Genomic DNA, 18,434 nt, shown 5'->3' with positions numbered 1-18,434 from the left:
TTCTTCTCTGCTCACCCCAACCGGTCGAGGCAGATGTCACCTGCACATTGAGTCGGGTTCTAGACGTTTCTTCCAGTTAATGATTTGGCGCCTAAAATTAAATAGAATTGAGTACCTTTTATTGTTATTCATTTGTTTTTTTGCCATGCACTTTGGAACGTTGTTTAGATAAGTGCTATACAGATAAAAAATATATATATATTGTTATTGTTGTTGTCATTATGATTATGATGATTATGATTATTATGATTATTATTATTATGATGATGATTATGATGATGATTATTATGATTATGATTATTATCATCATCATCCTTTTGGCCATGTAACATAAATATTTCCCAGACAAAGACATAACCAAACCCACTCCCTTCGGCCCAACTTTCTACATTAAAAAAAGAATGGACATAACATTTTTTGTAACCCTCCTAGATAAATAAACCCTTTACCACAGAAACAAATTATTTAAACTGGTTGGAACATGTAAAGGTTACAGGGAACCACCCCCGTTTCCTCGTAATGGTTCAGCCCATTCCAATATGGCGGCGACGTGGACGTACGACCCCAGCGTCAACTGCGGCGTTCACGTACGTGTCTATATACGGAAGTAGGCGTGGCCTCACCCCGAACTAGCTTGGTGAAAAAAGCCAGTCGTCCTGCTTCATGGGGAGAGATGGGCTGAGACTCAAGAGGACACCACCGACACCACCGACTCCACCGGGCCGTCAGTGCTGCAGCCATAGACCGGGAGACTCCGGTAAGCCGCTCCGGGGGGGGACGTTGAACCAAACTAATTGACACTGTTGCGTTATTGTTTCGGACAGTGGGAAGTTGCGCTTGTGGAGTGAGACGCGGCGCTAACGTTAGCTCGGTTAACGTGTGTCGTGCGTGAGGAAACTTAACTTAGCCCCACGGCAGACGCAGCTAGCTAGCTAACGAACATTCAAACACAGAGCCGGTTGTTTTGTTTTTACTGTTTAAGGTGAATTAACGTCATGTTGTTGTGTGAGGTAGCATTAGTTGCTAACAGCTAGGCTAACCTGAGACATGCCCCCGCCCCCCCTCCCTCCAGTTAACTTCAGGCCAGGGAGCCACAGTTACTGATGCTGCTAACGCTACTGCTGTAATGTGAAATACTGTGTTTTATTGTGTTATTGAAAGCTGGTTGACGTTGGGTTTCAGGTTGGCCGGTTTTGCATCTTCCTGTTGTTCTGCTGTTGGAAATCTAAAAGCCCCACAGAGCATGTGTCTGTCAAACGTGTGTTGCATCCAGAGCCAGACTCTGACCTGAAATTGCTCTTTTCAACCGAACTGGAATGACCTGTCCCACCTTTGACCTGTTCAGTCCCAGTCCTTTCACTTTATTACCTCCTCGTCCCTCCTGTACACCTCAATTATTTAGTGTAAAGATTATTTATCTAATTGGGCTTAGTTAAACCAAATGTACACTACAGGAAAACAAATGTTAATGTCCTGAAAAGGCTGGATCACCTCCAGGACAAAAAGGGGCATCTGTACAAGTTCCAGGTTTAGTCCTTATCATAGGGTCTACATATTTTTTGATTGATCCCAAAGTTGTATTTTATCAAATTGCCTCATCAGCCAAGGTTGCATTACTCCACCTGTAAGGCCGAATCAACATTCGCATTGCATCATCAATATGTCTGGCAATTATTTTTCTTAAACTGAGTGTTTACTGTACAAAATGTAGACCAACAATGTGTCCAACAGTGTCAATGTCTGACCAACAGTCAACACAAAGATGGTGAGTAAGTTTACTGTAATGGAAACCTGAGACTTGTAAATATGAACATTTGGGTAGTCTGGTTAGTCTGTGGTTGACACTGTCTTGTGTGGATCAATAGTGGTCCAGTAACAAAATGTTTTGTCCTCTGGGAGTTAATCTGACTCTGTCATTAACACCTTAGTGATCTGCTGTGTATTTTCTATGTGGTGGTAGCAGGTCAGTGGTTATTAAAACAACACACAGTTGCTGATTCCAGCTGTTGTGTTTCTTTGGATTGTTTTGCAGCGGCCTAAGATCATGAAAGGAAAATAAAAAAATTCTCTACTGGGCTATCCAGCTGGTGCTTACTGTTGTTTTATGACTTGTCCTGTGTGACCAGTTGGTTGCCATGTGATGGTGGACAACTCCTTCCAGCGTATGTAAAGAGTGAGTTTACCAGGGGGGAATGTTTGCCCTAGAAAGAAGTCAACTTATATCATGCAGCCTTATCTGACCTTCTTCAGAGGCAGAGCTTCTTTCTTCACGGAAGAAGAAAAGAAAAATATTCTCACTGATGAAGTGAAAGTTATGAAACAATCGGTCACATGTTGGGAGTGATCGCACTTCCAAATAACGTTAAGTAAACAAGGTTTGTAGTGAAAGGATTTGAAATGTTCTCATGCTCTCTATAGCCACCTGACTATGTAACATAGTCTGGCTGTTTACCTAAATTTTTGTTCAGTTGGATGTCTGAAGACGGGTCACTTTCCTTGTGGCCACTGGTCAACTGACCGAGTTACTGTTGCAAGTCATTCCCTCTCTCACTCTTGTCCCTTTTCTGTAACAACTAAAACTTTACTGACTGTCTTTTTGAGCTTATCGTCTGATACAGACATAATTCAAGACAGATTTTCTTCAGGTTAATTTCTGCAGCAAAGACTCACCATGAATTAATTTAGTCAACGTGTCGGCAGTCGGTTGGTGTTTAGCAGGAGTTTCAGAGTATATTTGTCTGTTGTCTGTATTCTGTTGTGGCTAAATACAACACTGTAAGAGAGGTGACGGTGAACCAGAACGGTAATAATACAGGCTGCAGTGAAACAATGAGCTGAGGTGAAAAACTACTTTTTTGAGTATTAAGTATTTTCTTTTGTGTTTGTGTAAAATATTGTCCTATATACAGCTCTGGAAAAAATTAAGAGACCACAACAGATCTGTCTTAAATCCGCATGGCTTCAATTCCAGTGCCTGTTGAATTTGGTAGTAGACTAGTTTAAAGAATAGCACAAAGATGTTAATTTTATTTTAACACATACTTATAAATTGTAACACCAGAGAAACTGATAATCTTGCAGGGTGGTCTGTATATGGCCAATAGATTTTTAAATAATTTAAATACCAGTGTTTATTTCAATCTCTCTGTTGTTAAAATACCAATTTTCCATAAGAAACAGACAGAGATGACAACAATAAGCAAGTAATTGAAAGAAAAGCCTATGTAGTGTACATGGTCTGCTGTTCACCCTCTAGGGATTTTGTCTTGCACCATCTGTAATATCTAATCTGCTCTACTGAAATGCACAAGCATGCATGCAGACGAACATGTGCAGAGCACCTCATTTACGGGATCTCTAAGCTCGACAAAGACGTCTCTCACTCCCGCATGACAATCAGTGTTTGTATTGTGTCGAGACAGTCGCGTTGCTGCTTTCTCGTGCCTATGTGTCAAATGGGATGACTCGGATAGATGCAGGGACTAGTTGAGAGGCTCCCAGCCCAGAGTCCACACACAACAACCAGGCCTTTTGTCCCCGCTTTGCCCCAATCCACCCACACAGTGCTCATAACATCATGGAGAAAGAACGTCTTTATCTTTGCTTTCCACAGACTCATCTCACTCACATATTTTAGGCCCAGTCCAAGAAGACAGCAGCTTAAACAGGCTAATGTGACAATATGCCCACAGTAATGCTTCACTGCCGACACTGCGTTTGACATTGAGATGCTTGCATTTGCACACGTTAAAGAAAACAGGTTTGCAATAAGTGAGCTGTAGGTTTTAGGGCTGTGTCTCACCTCAGCAGGTTAAATATTGCCTATTCTCTACCGCGCAACTCCTGAGAGAGTGTGTGTGTGTGTGTGTGTGTGTGTGTGTGTGTGTGTGTGTGTGTGTGTGTGTGTGTGTTGTTTCTTTCTGTTCAACATGGCTGAGCTAAGTGGCTTTTTTTGACCATGCTCCAGTGGGTGCTCAGCTGTGGCAAGAGGGAGGGGATACAAGGGGCCGGCCAGAGGCTTGCCAAATCGGATGAGAGCGCAGTTGGGAGGAGATGGCACAGAAAGTGAGAGAGAAGGGAGTCCTGCACAAGAAGAGGGAGAAGGAGAGAAAGAGGACAAGCCAGGGTGGGTGGAGGAGATAGAGGAGGGAGTGACAGAGGATAGCATGTGTTACAAAAAAAAAAAAGAGGGACTCAGAGAGAGCCAACGATAAAGGGAGTGCGAGTGGGCGAGGCTGATGTAAAAGGATAAAGGCGGGGTTGTGGTTTGTGTCACATGATCCCCATGCAGGCTGTAGCCTAGTGAGCTCCAGGTGGCAGACAGAGCACAGATACAGTAGATACAGAAAGCGGGAGCGGGACACAGTTGCAAGGCTCAACACAAAGACAACAGAAAATCCTCGTTTACCCCACCACCCTCCTTAACCCCCTCTCTTTGCACTCCTTTCTCTCTGTCCTTCAGGAATTCTTCCCAGTTCCACTTGCCCTTGCTCCTCTCCACTCCTGGCCCCAGCAGGCCAGGGAATGTCCCGGCAGCGAGATGCCTTACGTGGACCGACAGAACCGCATCTGTGGCTTCCTGGACATCGAGGAAAATGAGAGCAGTGGCAAGTTCCTGCGGCGTTACTTCATACTGGACACACAGCAGGGGAGCCTGGTGTGGTTTATGGACAACCCGCAGGTAATTAATAACACAGAGCTGTGTTAGCTTAGCTCTTAGCTTTATTCATGGGAAGAAAAACCCTGCAGGTAACTTCACAGGCAAATGTTTGATTTTGACAATTTATGAGCAACTGCATTCCAGCTAATGGAAGCTATCAGTGTTGACAGTCATCTCTCAGGCGAACAGCAGGCTACCTTTCAGGTTTCTGTCTTCATTGTACAGGTATTTCCATTGCCAGACGGTCATACAAGGATGGGGGAACTTGGATTATGTAATTCTAGTTGACAGGAATTGGGGAGAGCATGTTACAGGAGTAGGTCAGTGCTAATGGTGTTTCTGTGTTTCAAGCTGTACATTTGTTTGAAAGAGGATTGAATGAGTTCACAGATTTAACTCTACTTGCGAATGTTCAAACCCTCAGTCGCAGTTTGGGAAGGACAGAAAGTGGACTTCAACGTAATACTTTGTTTGTTTGAGGTGGCATTAACATGATACTTGTAGATTATTGATGTGCCAATTTCCTTTGGAATATGTGGCATTTAATTTTTTGGGAGTTCATCTTCATTTGGAAATTGTTCCAGATTTGTTAGTGCGTTGTTCGTCAGTTCTGGTTACATTAGATGTTTGCTGTGATTCACAGAATTGTCACTATTAGTAAAAAATATCCTTGTCTGAGAATAGATAATAACTGATGTATATTGAATTATGTTATTTCATTGATTACTGTAGGGCTCTCCATTTGTCCATGTAGTGAACAATGGTATTTGCAGGGTCAACATTTTCTCCTCTGTGACCCTTTGTCCATGGCTGTTATAGTGTAACTCTCCTCTCGGTTTGTACAGCGTGTTGGCTTGCAAATACTGTATTTGTAAGTGTGCTGTTACATGAAGTATCCATAAATGATGTAGTGCAGGGTGAATTTTGAATAATTCAGCAAGTCCCTTTCCTTTTTATAGATTGAAAAAGGTTAAAATTTAATGATGTTAAATCTGGTTCCCCTAGTTTCAGAAACACAGCAAGACACTGAAATTAACTATCATGGAATGCAGCCAAAGTATACTGTAATTACTCCATAACATCGACTTGCTTTTCAGGACCGACTTTGCCCTTTTGCCACATTAGCCTTTTCCCTTATTAGAATGACAAATTATTAGTTTTCTATTTTTGCATATTTTGTTCTTTTTCTTCCCACAGAACCTGCCTGTTGGTTCTGAATGCGTCGGTTCTCTCAAGCTCACCTACATCTCTAAGGTACACAAATTTAACCACTGAAGCTTCTCTGGCACTAAGACGATAAGATTATTTATTAATAGAATAATAGTGTTTACTGTGTTTGGTTGAACAGATAATCTAACAGTTACAGTGGTTTGTCCTCCTCTAGGTCAGCGATGCCACAAAGCTCAGGCCTAAAGCAGAGTTCTGCTTCGGTAAGAAAACACTGATCATCACAAACTCTTATCTGTTATTATTTATATACATTTACAAAATACTTTATTACTGTAATAATAAGATTAACGAAAATTGTATTTATTTAGAAAAATAAACACGTATTTCCCTAATTACTTACAATTCAAATAATTGTTCCTGTACTGGCCAGGATTGCAGCAGTGTACTGGTTTCACACTATACCATGTTATGAAAATGATAGGTAACTTACCATTTACGTATCTGGTGTTAGAAAAAACTGCTACTGAGTGGAGAATCTCATTCAGACTTGGCAACTGGCCCAACACAAAAAAAATACAGCAGAGAAAATGAAAGAGAGAAGTGAGACAGATATAACCATTCACTGGAAAATTAGAACCGGTAGTTTGGGATTATTTTGGATATCCCTAAAATTAACATGGGGCTGTGCTCGAGGACGGATATTCAGCTGGCAAAAAATATAGATGCAAAGTAAGTTGCCAAAGGAGGAAACTCATAAAACATGTCAAACACCCTCCCTCCGTGCAGATCAAAGTTTTCTGTTTATAACTTTAATCCCTGATTAAAAAAACATGTGAACATGAAAATGTCAATCATAAAATGCTCTATTAAAATGATTTTCCACATCCCAGTCCCCGATTAGATCTGTGTTGTAGTTCTGTTCGGTAGCCTCTGATTTACAACACACACATACTGACCGTGATCTGACCCCTTAAACGCACACGCACACGCACACAGACTTTCCCATAAGTCTGTGTGGGTGTGAGTTTAAAGTAAAGGAAACATAAGGCTGCGCTGTTTCGTACTTGATCAATTAAATTGGCAACAACTTTGATAATCATTTACAGCATTTACATAATTTTTGCTAATCAATAGATTTTTGACAGATTAATCCATAATGAGAATTGATAATTATTAACTGCATTTGGATACAAATCTGTTTTAAATGAGCTATATATATGACGGATCCCTCTCCCAGGACTACATCTAATATAACCTGAGGGGAACAATGTCCGTTGTCCTTGTCTTGGTCAAGCCATTGATCAGGCAGCTTTGTGCGACTGTGTCTGTTAAGCTAACACACAACACGCAGGAGGCTACAGTTGATTACCTGGGTGTTTGTTCATTTGTTTGCTCTGTTTTCAGATTTCATCAATCTTAATCAGGTTGTATTTGCACCTGAAAAGTTTTCCTGAATCAAAGTTTTAGGTTTTGACAAATTTTAGAACCTGAGCAATTGGACATTTCTTCCAACAGTCCGGTTTTCCAGATTGTATTAAAGATTAGCTGCTTTGTCTTTCCCATCTTTATGAATATTAAAAGAGTGAGGGAGTGTGTGGCGCCTTCCAATGACTATCCTCAACAACGTATTAGTTGGATGTATTCCCAACCCGAAACATTTTGAAAAGCCTTTTTAAAGTTTTAAGCCGTCACTTTAGTTTTTCCGCTTCTTCTGTCATGCTGCTGCATTGCTAGCTTTTAGGGCACATTACGTCTACTAACTGCTGTTATGCACCACTGCTCTCTGCCATTGCTTGAAATTATCCAGTCACTTCTGTGCTTGTGGCATGCATGCATGTCCCCGTGCTCCTGCTGGTAGACATCAACATAGACACAGGACAGACACGTACTCCTAAAGAAATTGCTCTACTGCGCCACCAATGGTCAAACACGTCATGGAACACCTTTAAGAGGTTGTAGAATGTCAGCACTTAAGAAACATTTCATAGGTATTTATTAATTATGGTTATTCTTTCAGGGTTTTTGCTGCTCCGTCAAATTTCATTCTGCCTCACGACAACATTCTAGTACAGTGGGAACCAGTTTACTATAGTGATCACATTTGTGCTGGGCTTAATACCATTCATGGTAATATGTTGACCATAAAATAGCTGTGTAGCGTGCGTGCGTGCATGTGTGTCCCTTAGCGTAGTTTTTTTTCCACTTCAAGAAAAATCTGTGGCAGTGGATCTGTTCTCCTTCCACTAATATTCACTTCATATTTTCCAAACTAAGCCAAAAGCACAGATAGTCAATGCCTCTTTCCAGTAAATCTGTCTGTGTAGAGTTGCATGCATGTGATTCATATTTAACACAGAATGAAACAGATGGTGTAATGTAGACTGTAACCTAGTCTGACTCAAGATGACCAAAAGAGGCCTGAATATACTTTCACTCTTCCTCTTGTTCCCACGGTTTCCTTTCTTCTATGATCTATTAGTCATCAATGCCGGGATGAGGAAGTTCTTCCTGCAGGCCAATGATCAGCAGGACCTCGTGGACTGGGTCGACGCTCTCAATAAAGCCACCAAAATCACTGTGAGACAAATACACGTGCACACACACAGTGTGCACAGATAAACACAAGACATACAGTTCACTCCTGATTCCGCTGTAATCATCTGTTCTTCCTGGCTCATGTTTTATCGCTCATGTTTTATCGCTCTGAGAAACTTGTATTTCTTCCTCCTCTGGAGATATGAATGAGTGGACTGTCAAGAAACTAGAGTGAGTCACAGTATGACTAACAGGATGCTGTATTGTTGTACTTACTACTTGGATGAAGGGTCATTTCCATTGTTCTCCATGAAGCGTTTACCCTCCAGATAGGAAATGGATATAAAGCGTGGTCTTGGCTCATCAACTTCTATAGAAGGGTTTTATTTTCCCTATTGTGTGTTTAATTAAAAATTGAGTTTGTGTGTACTTCAGGTGCCAAAGTTGCATGATGGCCAACAGAATGCAGAGAACCAGAAGGTTTTGCCAGAAGTCGCAGGACCAAAGAAACAAGTGTCTTATAAGACAGAGATAATTGGAGGAGTCCCCATCGTCACCCAGACACAGGTAAACATGACCAACGCATGCACATAACTTACTCCAGGTACATTAAGGCATTAAGTTAAAAGATTTTGAAAGCTACAGGGAAACATTGACAAACAGCTGTTAATAATAAGTTGCTTTAATAATAATGAACACTGCACACTGATGTTTCAAAGAAAGAAAGTTAGCAAAGTTTATATCATTTTTGAAAACTATAATTTTATCCACAAGATCATTGCACTCCTGCTTTTGTCTGTTGTGTATAATTTGAAACAGAAAATCATTGGGTTTAGGAGTGTTGGTGAAATAAATCAAGCAATTTGAAGAAATCATTTTAGGCTCTTTGAAAATTTCATGGCAATTCTTCACTATTTTCTGTTTATAATTTAGCGACAATTAGAAAAATTAACCGACAGATTAATCAATGATGAAAAAAATCCATGTTTGGATTAACAGAAACTTTACTTGAAGCAGTATGAGCTGCCAATAACATCTCGGGAAAAGTCTTGTGTTATTAAATGATTTGTTTGTGTCTTTTATAGTAATTCATATGTACATTCACTATATTGTGCTAAATTACCCTGCAGTCAAGATTCTGTCTAACATGTGGTAGATGTTTTTTGTGGTCATAGAATCCCCAACATAAATCATCCCTCAGACTGTAGAAAAGCTGCATTTGTTTTTGTTTGAAATGTTGTTGTAACTTACAATATCCCGGCTGTCCCTCACCCTGCAGCGTGACGGCGGTGATGGTGCAGACAAAGCAGATCGAGACGCCATGCAGCGCTCTCACAGCCAGCTGCCGTACTTCCTGAGCAGGCCGACTCAGGAGCACAGCGTCATTAAGTCAGGTTACTGTGTCAAACAAGGAGCTGTGGTGAGTACCTGCCACTGTCGTCTTATAGTTCACTTCTCTGAAAATCAATTGCATTTACCGAGCCGAACCTTAGATATGCAATACCATTTCTTTATGTAATATAAAGGCTGTTGTGAGAATGCAGCAGTAAACCAGACACATGACGGACCGAGCACTCCAGAGAAATTTAAGTTGTTGTGAACACATCTGTGGGAAGAGTCTCCTGCTTCGTTCTTCATATATGAAAGGCATACTCTGTACACCATTGTCTGGACATTTTCCAGAGTTCATGCTTAAAATTGCCACGAGACATCCACAAAAATAGCCCTCCGTGTGATATGCAAGAGGAATGTTACAAGAGATTTTAGCTTGATAGTGAGAAAGAAATTTGGTTCCCTAAGGAAACGCTCAATTCCAGTATGAACAAATCTTTACTCTTGACTAAAATACCTAGGATCTAGAAACGGTTCTTGTCTCTTCCTTATTGGAACCAATTGTGACAGATCTTGTGTTGCTAGAAAATTATTTGCCAAAAGTTCTGAACATAATTTCCCTTTTCCCCCCAGATGAGGAACTGGAAACGTCGATATTTCCTACTGGAGGAAAACTCAATGAGTTACTTCAAGTCTGACCTGGTAATCGACTTTGATTCAATTATATGAAGTCTATAAGGAATGTGTCTATTGATGGTGCATGTGTTTTGGGTTCACCCCCACAGTCTGAGGCAGAGTAACAGCAAACATACAGTCCTGACTTCGAACATGTTTTATCCACAGTGTGTGTGGAATTCAATGCCCTCATTTCACATGTCCTATCATGCCTCGTTCCCCTGTTGGCATCTCTCTCTCACTCACACACACAAATGCACACACAGACTGTCCTCAGGACAATACTGCACGTCCCATTCCCAGTACTTGGCAAGGTCTGCCCTTATTTGACAGCTTTATCTGTCTGTTTGGCTATCAACAGGCCCCAAGGACACAGACTCTCTGTCTGCTGGATAAAATGGCCAGGTCAAGAAAGTTTCAACCATCAGAGTTTTACTTTGCTGCTTCTACCCCAAATCTTTGAAAAACTGTTTGTACCCACTACATCAGCAGAAGCATTTGTAATAATTGTACTGTGCATTTCAAGTTTTGGCATCTGTGAGTGTTATTATTATCTATTCTTCTCACTTACTCATTATTTTTCTTACCTTTAGGAGAAAGAGCCTCTGAGAATGATCCCACTGAAGGAAGTTCACAAAGTCCAGGAGTGCAAACAGAGGTATTTAACATGTCCCAGCATTTTGCCGCTGTAAGAAAATCTTTTGTCCGAGGGGGGATGGTGTTTACGTTTTCTGATTTAAATAAAGATTATACTGTCGATGAGATGAATGTGATTTGACTTGTTTTCCACTTTTTGTTGTAGTGACATTATGATGAGGGATAATCTGTTTGAAGTCGTCACCACATCAAGGACATTTTACATACAGGTGCATCTTTCTCTACGATAAAATCAATATACTGTTGATTCGTACCTTTCCATTCCTTCTGATCTCCTCTCCTCACAGGTCTCATTCTCTTCTGTCTGTTTCCTCACTGTCATTTTCTTCTTCTTTGCCTCCAACAGGCAGACAGTCCAGAGGAGATGCACAGCTGGATCAAGGCTGTCTCCGGGGCCATTGTGGCCCAGCGGGGGCCCGGGAGGTCTGCTGCCACAGTATGTATCATACACCACCGTAGAGTGCAGTGCCACCATGTTACAGATTCAAGTCCTCACCATTCGACTCATGTCTGACCTCACGTGTACCTGTGGAAAAGGGAAATCACTTCTGTCACTTCTACCGTGCAGAACTTCAGACTTATCTTACTTTGACTAAAACTATTCAAATCACTTTTCTGTCTTTTCTGACTGTTTTTTTTTCTGACACTCAAGTCAGCTATTGATCATTTCCTGCAGTTTCTTGCTCACGCAAGAGCTCACACAGCTGAAAGCTACAGAGATGAGAAGTTTGGCTACAGTAGGTTTCAGAACATTCCCGTGTTTTTAACAACATTGAACCCAGCAATAAAGTTGGTTGTAGAGTCTGACAAGTTCGATGAAGCTACATTTTTCTTGGTTCATTCTGTAGTAAGTCTTAACTCCCTATTAGATCAGCACAGAGTCTTAGGACAGATGCTAGCAGGCTGTGAGGAAGCAACGCTCGGTGTTTGGCACAGCCTATTTCCCACCATCCAACGGCACAGTACCGATTTTTTATTTTTTTTAACCAACCTTGTCTTAATTAGACAATTGGCAGTTGATCGATGACAGGAAGTGAGGGGAGAGAAAGAGACGGGAATTGTAAGCAATAAATGTCTCCAGCTGGACTTGAACCAGGGACGTTGCTGTTCATAGCTGACGTAACCCTGGAACCACCCGGGTGACTCTGGTGATTTGATCTTAAGTAGGTCATCTGCTCACAAGATAACAATCTGCTATCACCACTTTTCACTTTCCAGCAGCTCATGAAGTCAGTGTGACTACATAAAGTTTAGTTTTACAACGGCTTAATTAGTTCAGTCAGCAGCTTACATACTTGGAGACAGGCAGGTAGACTTGGCAGCTGTGAAGAGAGAAGTAAACCGGTTCCATACGTCCTGGGCTGCAGCTGGTTCCTTCTGGTTGGACTGGAACCATTCTCAACACGTCCGCGCTGACTCTCTCTACAGTTCCCTCCTTCTTGCCTCCTATGTCTTCTTTCTCTTGTGCTCGTTTTTCTCTCACCTCAGTTTACCCTCTCTTGTGCCTCTCTCGTCTTTTTTCCATTCTTTCTCCCTTTGTCACATTCTCTCCACCTCCTCCTCTCCCTGTGGGCAGATGGCCCATCTGCTCTAATCCTGCTTTGCACTGTGTTGTTGCAGATGCGGCAGGCCAGACGGCTGTCGAACCCCTGTATACAGAGGTATACGTCCCGAATCGGGGAGTGCAGCAGCACGTATGTCAGCTCGTCTAAACCCCCCCTTTTAAACTATAAGTTTACCTTTTTTAAAACTGTTTTCCACTCACTGGCTGACCCTTTGTGGTTGTAGACATTATGAGGGCAGATCAGATCTGACGGCACATCTGATGCTCCTTTTTTTTCCCAACCACACCCTACATATGGCTGTGATAACCCAACAAGCGCTCCTCCCTTCACGCCCTCATCCTCAATGCTTCTCTGATCCACTTCTATTCCTCCTCTGCTTTTCTTTTCCAATGGCGAAACTGTCACTTTTAGCTCAGCTCAAAATTTTGATCCCCTGCATTTAGATCTTTTCCAGCGAAACAGGTAAAAAACGTCAGAAACTGTAGAGCTCATGTTGTGCTTATCTTCTCTTGCACATGATGACCGTCCCACGCACGGTAACTCAAATCCAGCACACCTCAAGTCTTTTTAAATGCTAAAATATAATATTGTTGCAGTTACAGAATGACTCTAGACAGTTGGAATATGACCATGTAACTATTGGACAAACTTGCAGTCCCTCCCTCCCTCCCTCCTGCCCGCCCTCCCTCCCTTATGGCTTCACTCCACAGCTTTCATGATTATTGATGACGATCTTAGGCCCCGTACACACCTGGTATTAACATGTGGTTTTTGCGATCCGATCACAAGTGGACAGCTCTGAGTGTGTGCATTCACACCTGGTATTAACATGTGGCCCCACATGCGTATCGTGATCGGATCTCACTTCCCCGCCCTCTAAGCAAATGAACACGTCCATCATTTCTGTTCACGAAGACCAAGTTATGTTGTTTTTACCCATAAGTCTGTCCGATGTCACTTTGTGTGTCTGTGTGTCTGTGTGTCTGTGTGTCGAGCAAGAAAGAGAGAGGTAGAGAGGAGCTGAATGAATCTCGTGCAGCTGCCCTGTGAAGAATGATTTTTACCAATTAAAGGGAAGTATCGATCATTGTGTGGTGATCAGAGTTGATCTTGTGTCGATGGTTACAGGCAATCACAGAGAAGAGAAAAAATAAGTTTGTTTTGTAGTGAAACTGCAGCAGGTCAGAAGACATCCTGCATATGTGGCCCAGGAGAGATCTGCATTCACTGTCAAAAGAATGTGGTCCTGCGAGATCAGATCGCTATCTGATCTGAGTGCATTCACACCTTTACTTAGACCTGACCACTTGTGATCATGTTACAAAAAACACATGTTAATACTAGGTGTGTACAGAGCCGTATACACGAGTTGATGAACAATCCATGAGCAAACACACACTCACTGCTTGAACCTCCTGACCAACTTAGCTGTGAATAGCTGTGTTCTCTGTTCTTTATTGCTGGGTACATGTGTCTTTCACACCTTGTGTTTCTCTTCCCCTCATGCTCTGTTATCTCTGCAGTCTGCTGCAGCTGTGTACCTGTCTTAGATGTGTGACATCCTGCCTGTCTCTCCTCCTCCCTCCTGTTCGCTGCCTGTATGTTTTTTTTCCTCTCTTGCTCATACACACAATAACAATAATGAGGATACACTTGTTTCCACGTTGATCACCTCCACCTTCTGTGTGCTAAATGTTAAACATCTGACCAGCGTTGAAACGAGGACTCACCAGTGCTGAATCCACAAATCCAAGGTCTAAATCTTTAAGTAGATTTACATGCAAATTCTTGGGTTTGTAAAAATGCTTAAAGTGTTGTGTGATCGTATCAGTTAATCAGTTTTGCAATTGACCTGCAGGGAATTGTCAGTGATTATCTGATGAATTTGCACCTTTGGATTCAGCACAAATCTCTTAACATGTGTGTTCATGTGTCTCACATTAATTAACATTCACATTTCTGTGTAAGGAAACTAACTCTTGTGCTGCTTATGTTACACTTGATGGAATTTTCACAAGCCCACAAAGTCCCAGGAATTGTCAAAATACTGAACCTTTTAGTTGACAGATATTTGTTTTGGCGTTTCTTGGGTCTTGATGGATTATTTTCTCACCCACATTTCACCAACTGCACAACTCCCCCCTTTTTAATTCCCACAACCTCTGCTGTGTCGTCGCCTTTCTCCTCATGCCTCTGCTTTGTGTTTCAGAGATTGAAATCTGACAATGAAAGGCTGTGAAATACTGATCAACAACCAACCACTGCTTCCTAAGACACTCTGCTCTTCCACTGCAACCTGTTGAGACTACCAAAACTAAAACCTGCTGACACTACTGCTACTGCTACCTCTACTAGTCCTACTACTACTACTTCTACTTCTTCTGCTACTACAGCCACCATCTCCACTCTCTTGCAATGCTACATTCTTCAGCACCTACATCCTTAAAGCTGCATCAGGCCCCACATGCTGGTGCTGGTTCCAAGTCTGTAACTCACTTTGGCTCCTCTCAAATAAACACTGCTTTTCAGGATTTCACTTTTGTTACTAACAAGTACTTGTCTTGTCTCCCTCACTCTTCTGTCCTCCCCTGTTTCTGCTGCAGGAACATGGCAGCCGTTCCACTTTCTACCGTAGCTCCTCGGGCCCCCCCGCCCCTCGCTCGCCCATATCTGCCATGCCACCATGCAACCCAGAGTGGGGGAATGCTGTCACGTGCGGCACACGCCCACAGCCTGGCGTGGGACAGCGAGCACTTCATGAGCCTGCTGCCACGGCCCAATCACAGCCACACGCCAGCACGCCTGTCCCTGCAGGAGACACGTCTGGCAAAGTGACCTGCAAGCCATCTGTGACCACCATCACCAACTCGGAGGAGTCACCGTGGCGACGGCGGAGCAGCTTTGAGCCCCGCATGCCTGAACCAGAACCTGTGGACTTGGATGATGCCGACTTGCCAGTGAGCGAGGTCTGAGCCAGAGTGGAACTGGATATTAAAATGTGTTTATCTGGGTTGATGTTGGATGGACGAAGAGGAAACCGTGCACGACAGGTGCTAATAAACAAAGGGCAGGTGCTGGTTTTCAAACAGAAGCTGTTGGCAGATCACAAACTTCTGAGCTCCTCCGTCAGTGCCGTCAGTGTGCGAGAGAAACATGTTGGGTCACCACTGAACTGCATTTGTGTGCCAAAGACGACCCACTCTTTACCTACGCACCCCCCCGCCCCCCCGCCCCGCCTGCCTGCTGTCTCACAATGGCATATTTATTTACCAAGAGAAGACGTCGTCAAACAAAAGTACAAACCTTAGTTCACTTGTGCGGATTAGTTTTCAGTTGCAGACCTTTATTTGAACCTGTACAGTGATACGTTCAGTGGTATCTGTGGGGAGGAGGATTTTTGTAAACCACTTTGTTCCAAGACTAATAAGGGAGTTTTTTATGGTGCAAGGTGTTTCCTCATATCTTAAATAAGTGTTTGAACTGAGGACTGGCTTTTCATAACCTCTCTAATTTAAACAGTGTGGTCCGTTCATGCTCATTATTTTAACACTGGATTTAGGACTAGATGCTAAAAAAGTTTAAAAAAAATATGTATATGATCCAGTGTGTTTGATAATGCAAGACCAAATGTGTTTCAGCCTCAAAGCTTCATTTAGTCCGATTAGTTTTTTTTTTTAGTTGACAAATGTTTTGATTTTAAACTTTTTATGTTTGAATATAGTGGAGGGTTAAGGTCAGTTATTTGTCCGCCGTTAGTTTCATAGTTGACTGGTATTGACCTCAATCTGAATTAGACTACATGTAAATGTACAGTTTTTACAGTTATTCCACAAGCAGAGTTCTGTGCAGAGGCAGAAAGAAGGAGGAAAAAAAAAAAAAAATTGAAAGTGTTCACAGTTTATTCATCACTTCAAAACCTGAATCAGCATCTTCACAAACTGTATTTCAGCAAACACTTTGTGGACTCATGTTTCGGACACTGGAAGACATGGGAGGGGGGGTGGAGCAACATTGTTATAAGTAAACACAAAGTACAAGACATGAGCTTGTATGCATTTTGTAAATCATAATAATAAAACCAGCGTTGTGCTGGGTCAGCTATAGAAGAGCTTCATGTCCGGACAGACTGGGTTAGAACTGGTTTACGTGAGTGAACGAAAGCTGCAGTCAGTAGTTGGAAGAATTGATGAACCTGTACTAACACCACGCAAACAAGATTCAAGCTCAGACACTTCCATTGCATGTTAACAAGTTAACGATTCCTCAGATTGTCTTTTTAGTTTTTGTTGACCTGCGGCTCGTCTGTGTGTTGTTTTTGCAGAATAGAGCTGTGTGCATCAGAATAATTTTTTATATGCTTTTAGATGTTTTCTTGATCCGTGTTTATCATCCCAGTAGCAGGCAGGTTTTATTTAAAATGCTAAATAACAAACACTAATCTTTCCTTGTTTTTTTAAGTGCCTGCTCCATTTCATCCAACAAAGCCAAGCTCCTTCACCCCTGTTCAGTCTTGTGTAATTGGTTTGAATTGTTTCTATTTATTATGTGGATGACTTGAAAGAAATAAACACTGAAAATGTGCTCAGGCTTCCATGAGTATTATTCAGTAGTTTTATTATTCGTCAGCAAAGAGAGGCTGCGGAGATAAAAAAAAGAGGAAAGAAAGAAAATTCTCCATAAGCATCTTCATTTGACCATCAAGGCAAAATCTGCCCTCTTGTGGTGAGAGGGAAATCTTACTTCAGTACAGATGATTTAATCAGGTAAAGAGTGTGTCTGTGTGTCCTTGTTTCATACACAGCCTCTTGCTTCATGTAGTTTGTGTCAGTGGATTTGCAGATTGAGGTCATGGAGCCACACTGAAAATACGTCAGATAATGAGCTGTTCCAGTCTTTGTATTTACAGAATATTAGTAGATATCACATGTGTGGGCTCCAGGGAGTTGATAAGGATGGTGGTTCGCAGGAAGAGTAAAACCATCTGTAGCTTCTTGAAGCACTAAAGCCCTTTTTAATCCCATCTTCACACACATGTCCATCGATCTGGTCTGTGGGACCTGAGGCTTCGCTGTGGCTTCAGGCGTGGACGCTCACTCTCTCTCTCTCACAGTGGAGACATCACTGCAGACTCCAGCGCTGCAGAGATCACACAGACCTCAGTGGCATCCCCGCTTGGACAGGCTCACTGGCTTTGGTCGGAGACTGGGTGTTCCTGAGAGATGAGGTTGTTTTCATCTGCAGATTTTCCCACCAGTGTCTCGCCTACGTGTTTGCCACAAATGATGAGGATGCTGCCGCTGCGAGGGGTCACACAAATGCTACGAGTGCAATAAATGAAAATACCAATGTTGTCCATTCATTTTTAGATCAGCGTGTGAAATAAAACATAAAAGACAAACATCAGTTTTCTTGGCGAAGGAAAGACTGAGCTCTGGGTTTACATGTTCACGTTGTGCACACGTACAGTTTCCTGACCTCCTCAGGCCCAGCTCTGTGTCAGAGAGCACATGACTGCCCTGCCTCCCTTTCTGCCACCTTCCTAATTGCCTGGTGGATACAGAGGTTTGTGTTACCCGCAGCTCTGGTGCACCACCGGGGGCCTCGTCCCTCCGGTCCCCTCATTCCCACGCAGCCGCTCAGAGGAGCGCTCCCCTCCACCCGGGCACCGCATTTAAACCGTCAAAACAACCCTGCACCCATAATCCATCACATTGTGCCGAGGCATTTTATGACACTGATTCATTGCCCTCAGCGTTTACTGGACTCTTTTACAGCTCAGCACAGACATCCGAGCCTAACAGAGATGTGCTGTTCGCCAACAGGGTAATGTAGACCATTAA

General features: G+C 42.5%; 1 protein-coding gene across 8 annotated transcripts; it reads left to right on the top strand.

Annotated features, from left to right (window-relative positions):
- The first annotated feature begins 605 nt into the window (after window positions 1-605).
- LOC118118963 (pleckstrin homology domain-containing family A member 1) lies at window positions 606-17,175 on the top strand. Of its 8 annotated transcripts, XR_004698032.1 has the most exons (15): window positions 606-757; window positions 4,463-4,681; window positions 5,858-5,914; window positions 6,045-6,090; window positions 8,310-8,407; window positions 8,801-8,932; window positions 9,645-9,785; window positions 10,331-10,399; window positions 10,966-11,030; window positions 11,175-11,238; window positions 11,376-11,465; window positions 12,650-12,723; window positions 14,118-14,192; window positions 14,804-15,077; window positions 15,198-15,340. XR_004698032.1 is itself a non-coding variant. In XM_035172551.2 (14 exons), the coding sequence occupies exons 2-14, from the start codon at window positions 4,541-4,543 to the stop codon at window positions 15,427-15,429; spliced, it is 1,284 nt and encodes a 427-aa protein (XP_035028442.1). In that variant the 5' UTR covers window positions 606-757; window positions 4,463-4,540; the 3' UTR covers window positions 15,430-15,567. The 8 variants fall into 8 exon arrangements, 4 of the variants coding, with proteins under 4 accessions (XP_035028442.1, XP_035028444.1, XP_035028445.1 ...); XR_004698035.1 differs by lacking the exon at window positions 12,650-12,723; XR_004698033.1 differs by lacking the exon at window positions 14,118-14,192.
- The last annotated feature ends 1,259 nt before the right edge of the window (window positions 17,176-18,434 follow it).

Source organism: Hippoglossus stenolepis, chromosome 12 (assembly GCF_022539355.2).
Source record: "Hippoglossus stenolepis isolate QCI-W04-F060 chromosome 12, HSTE1.2, whole genome shotgun sequence".
In the NCBI taxonomy this organism is placed as follows: Eukaryota; Metazoa; Chordata; class Actinopteri; order Pleuronectiformes; family Pleuronectidae; genus Hippoglossus; species Hippoglossus stenolepis.
Note: the sequence above shows the minus strand (reverse complement) of the source record. Positions and strands in the feature narration are given on the sequence as shown.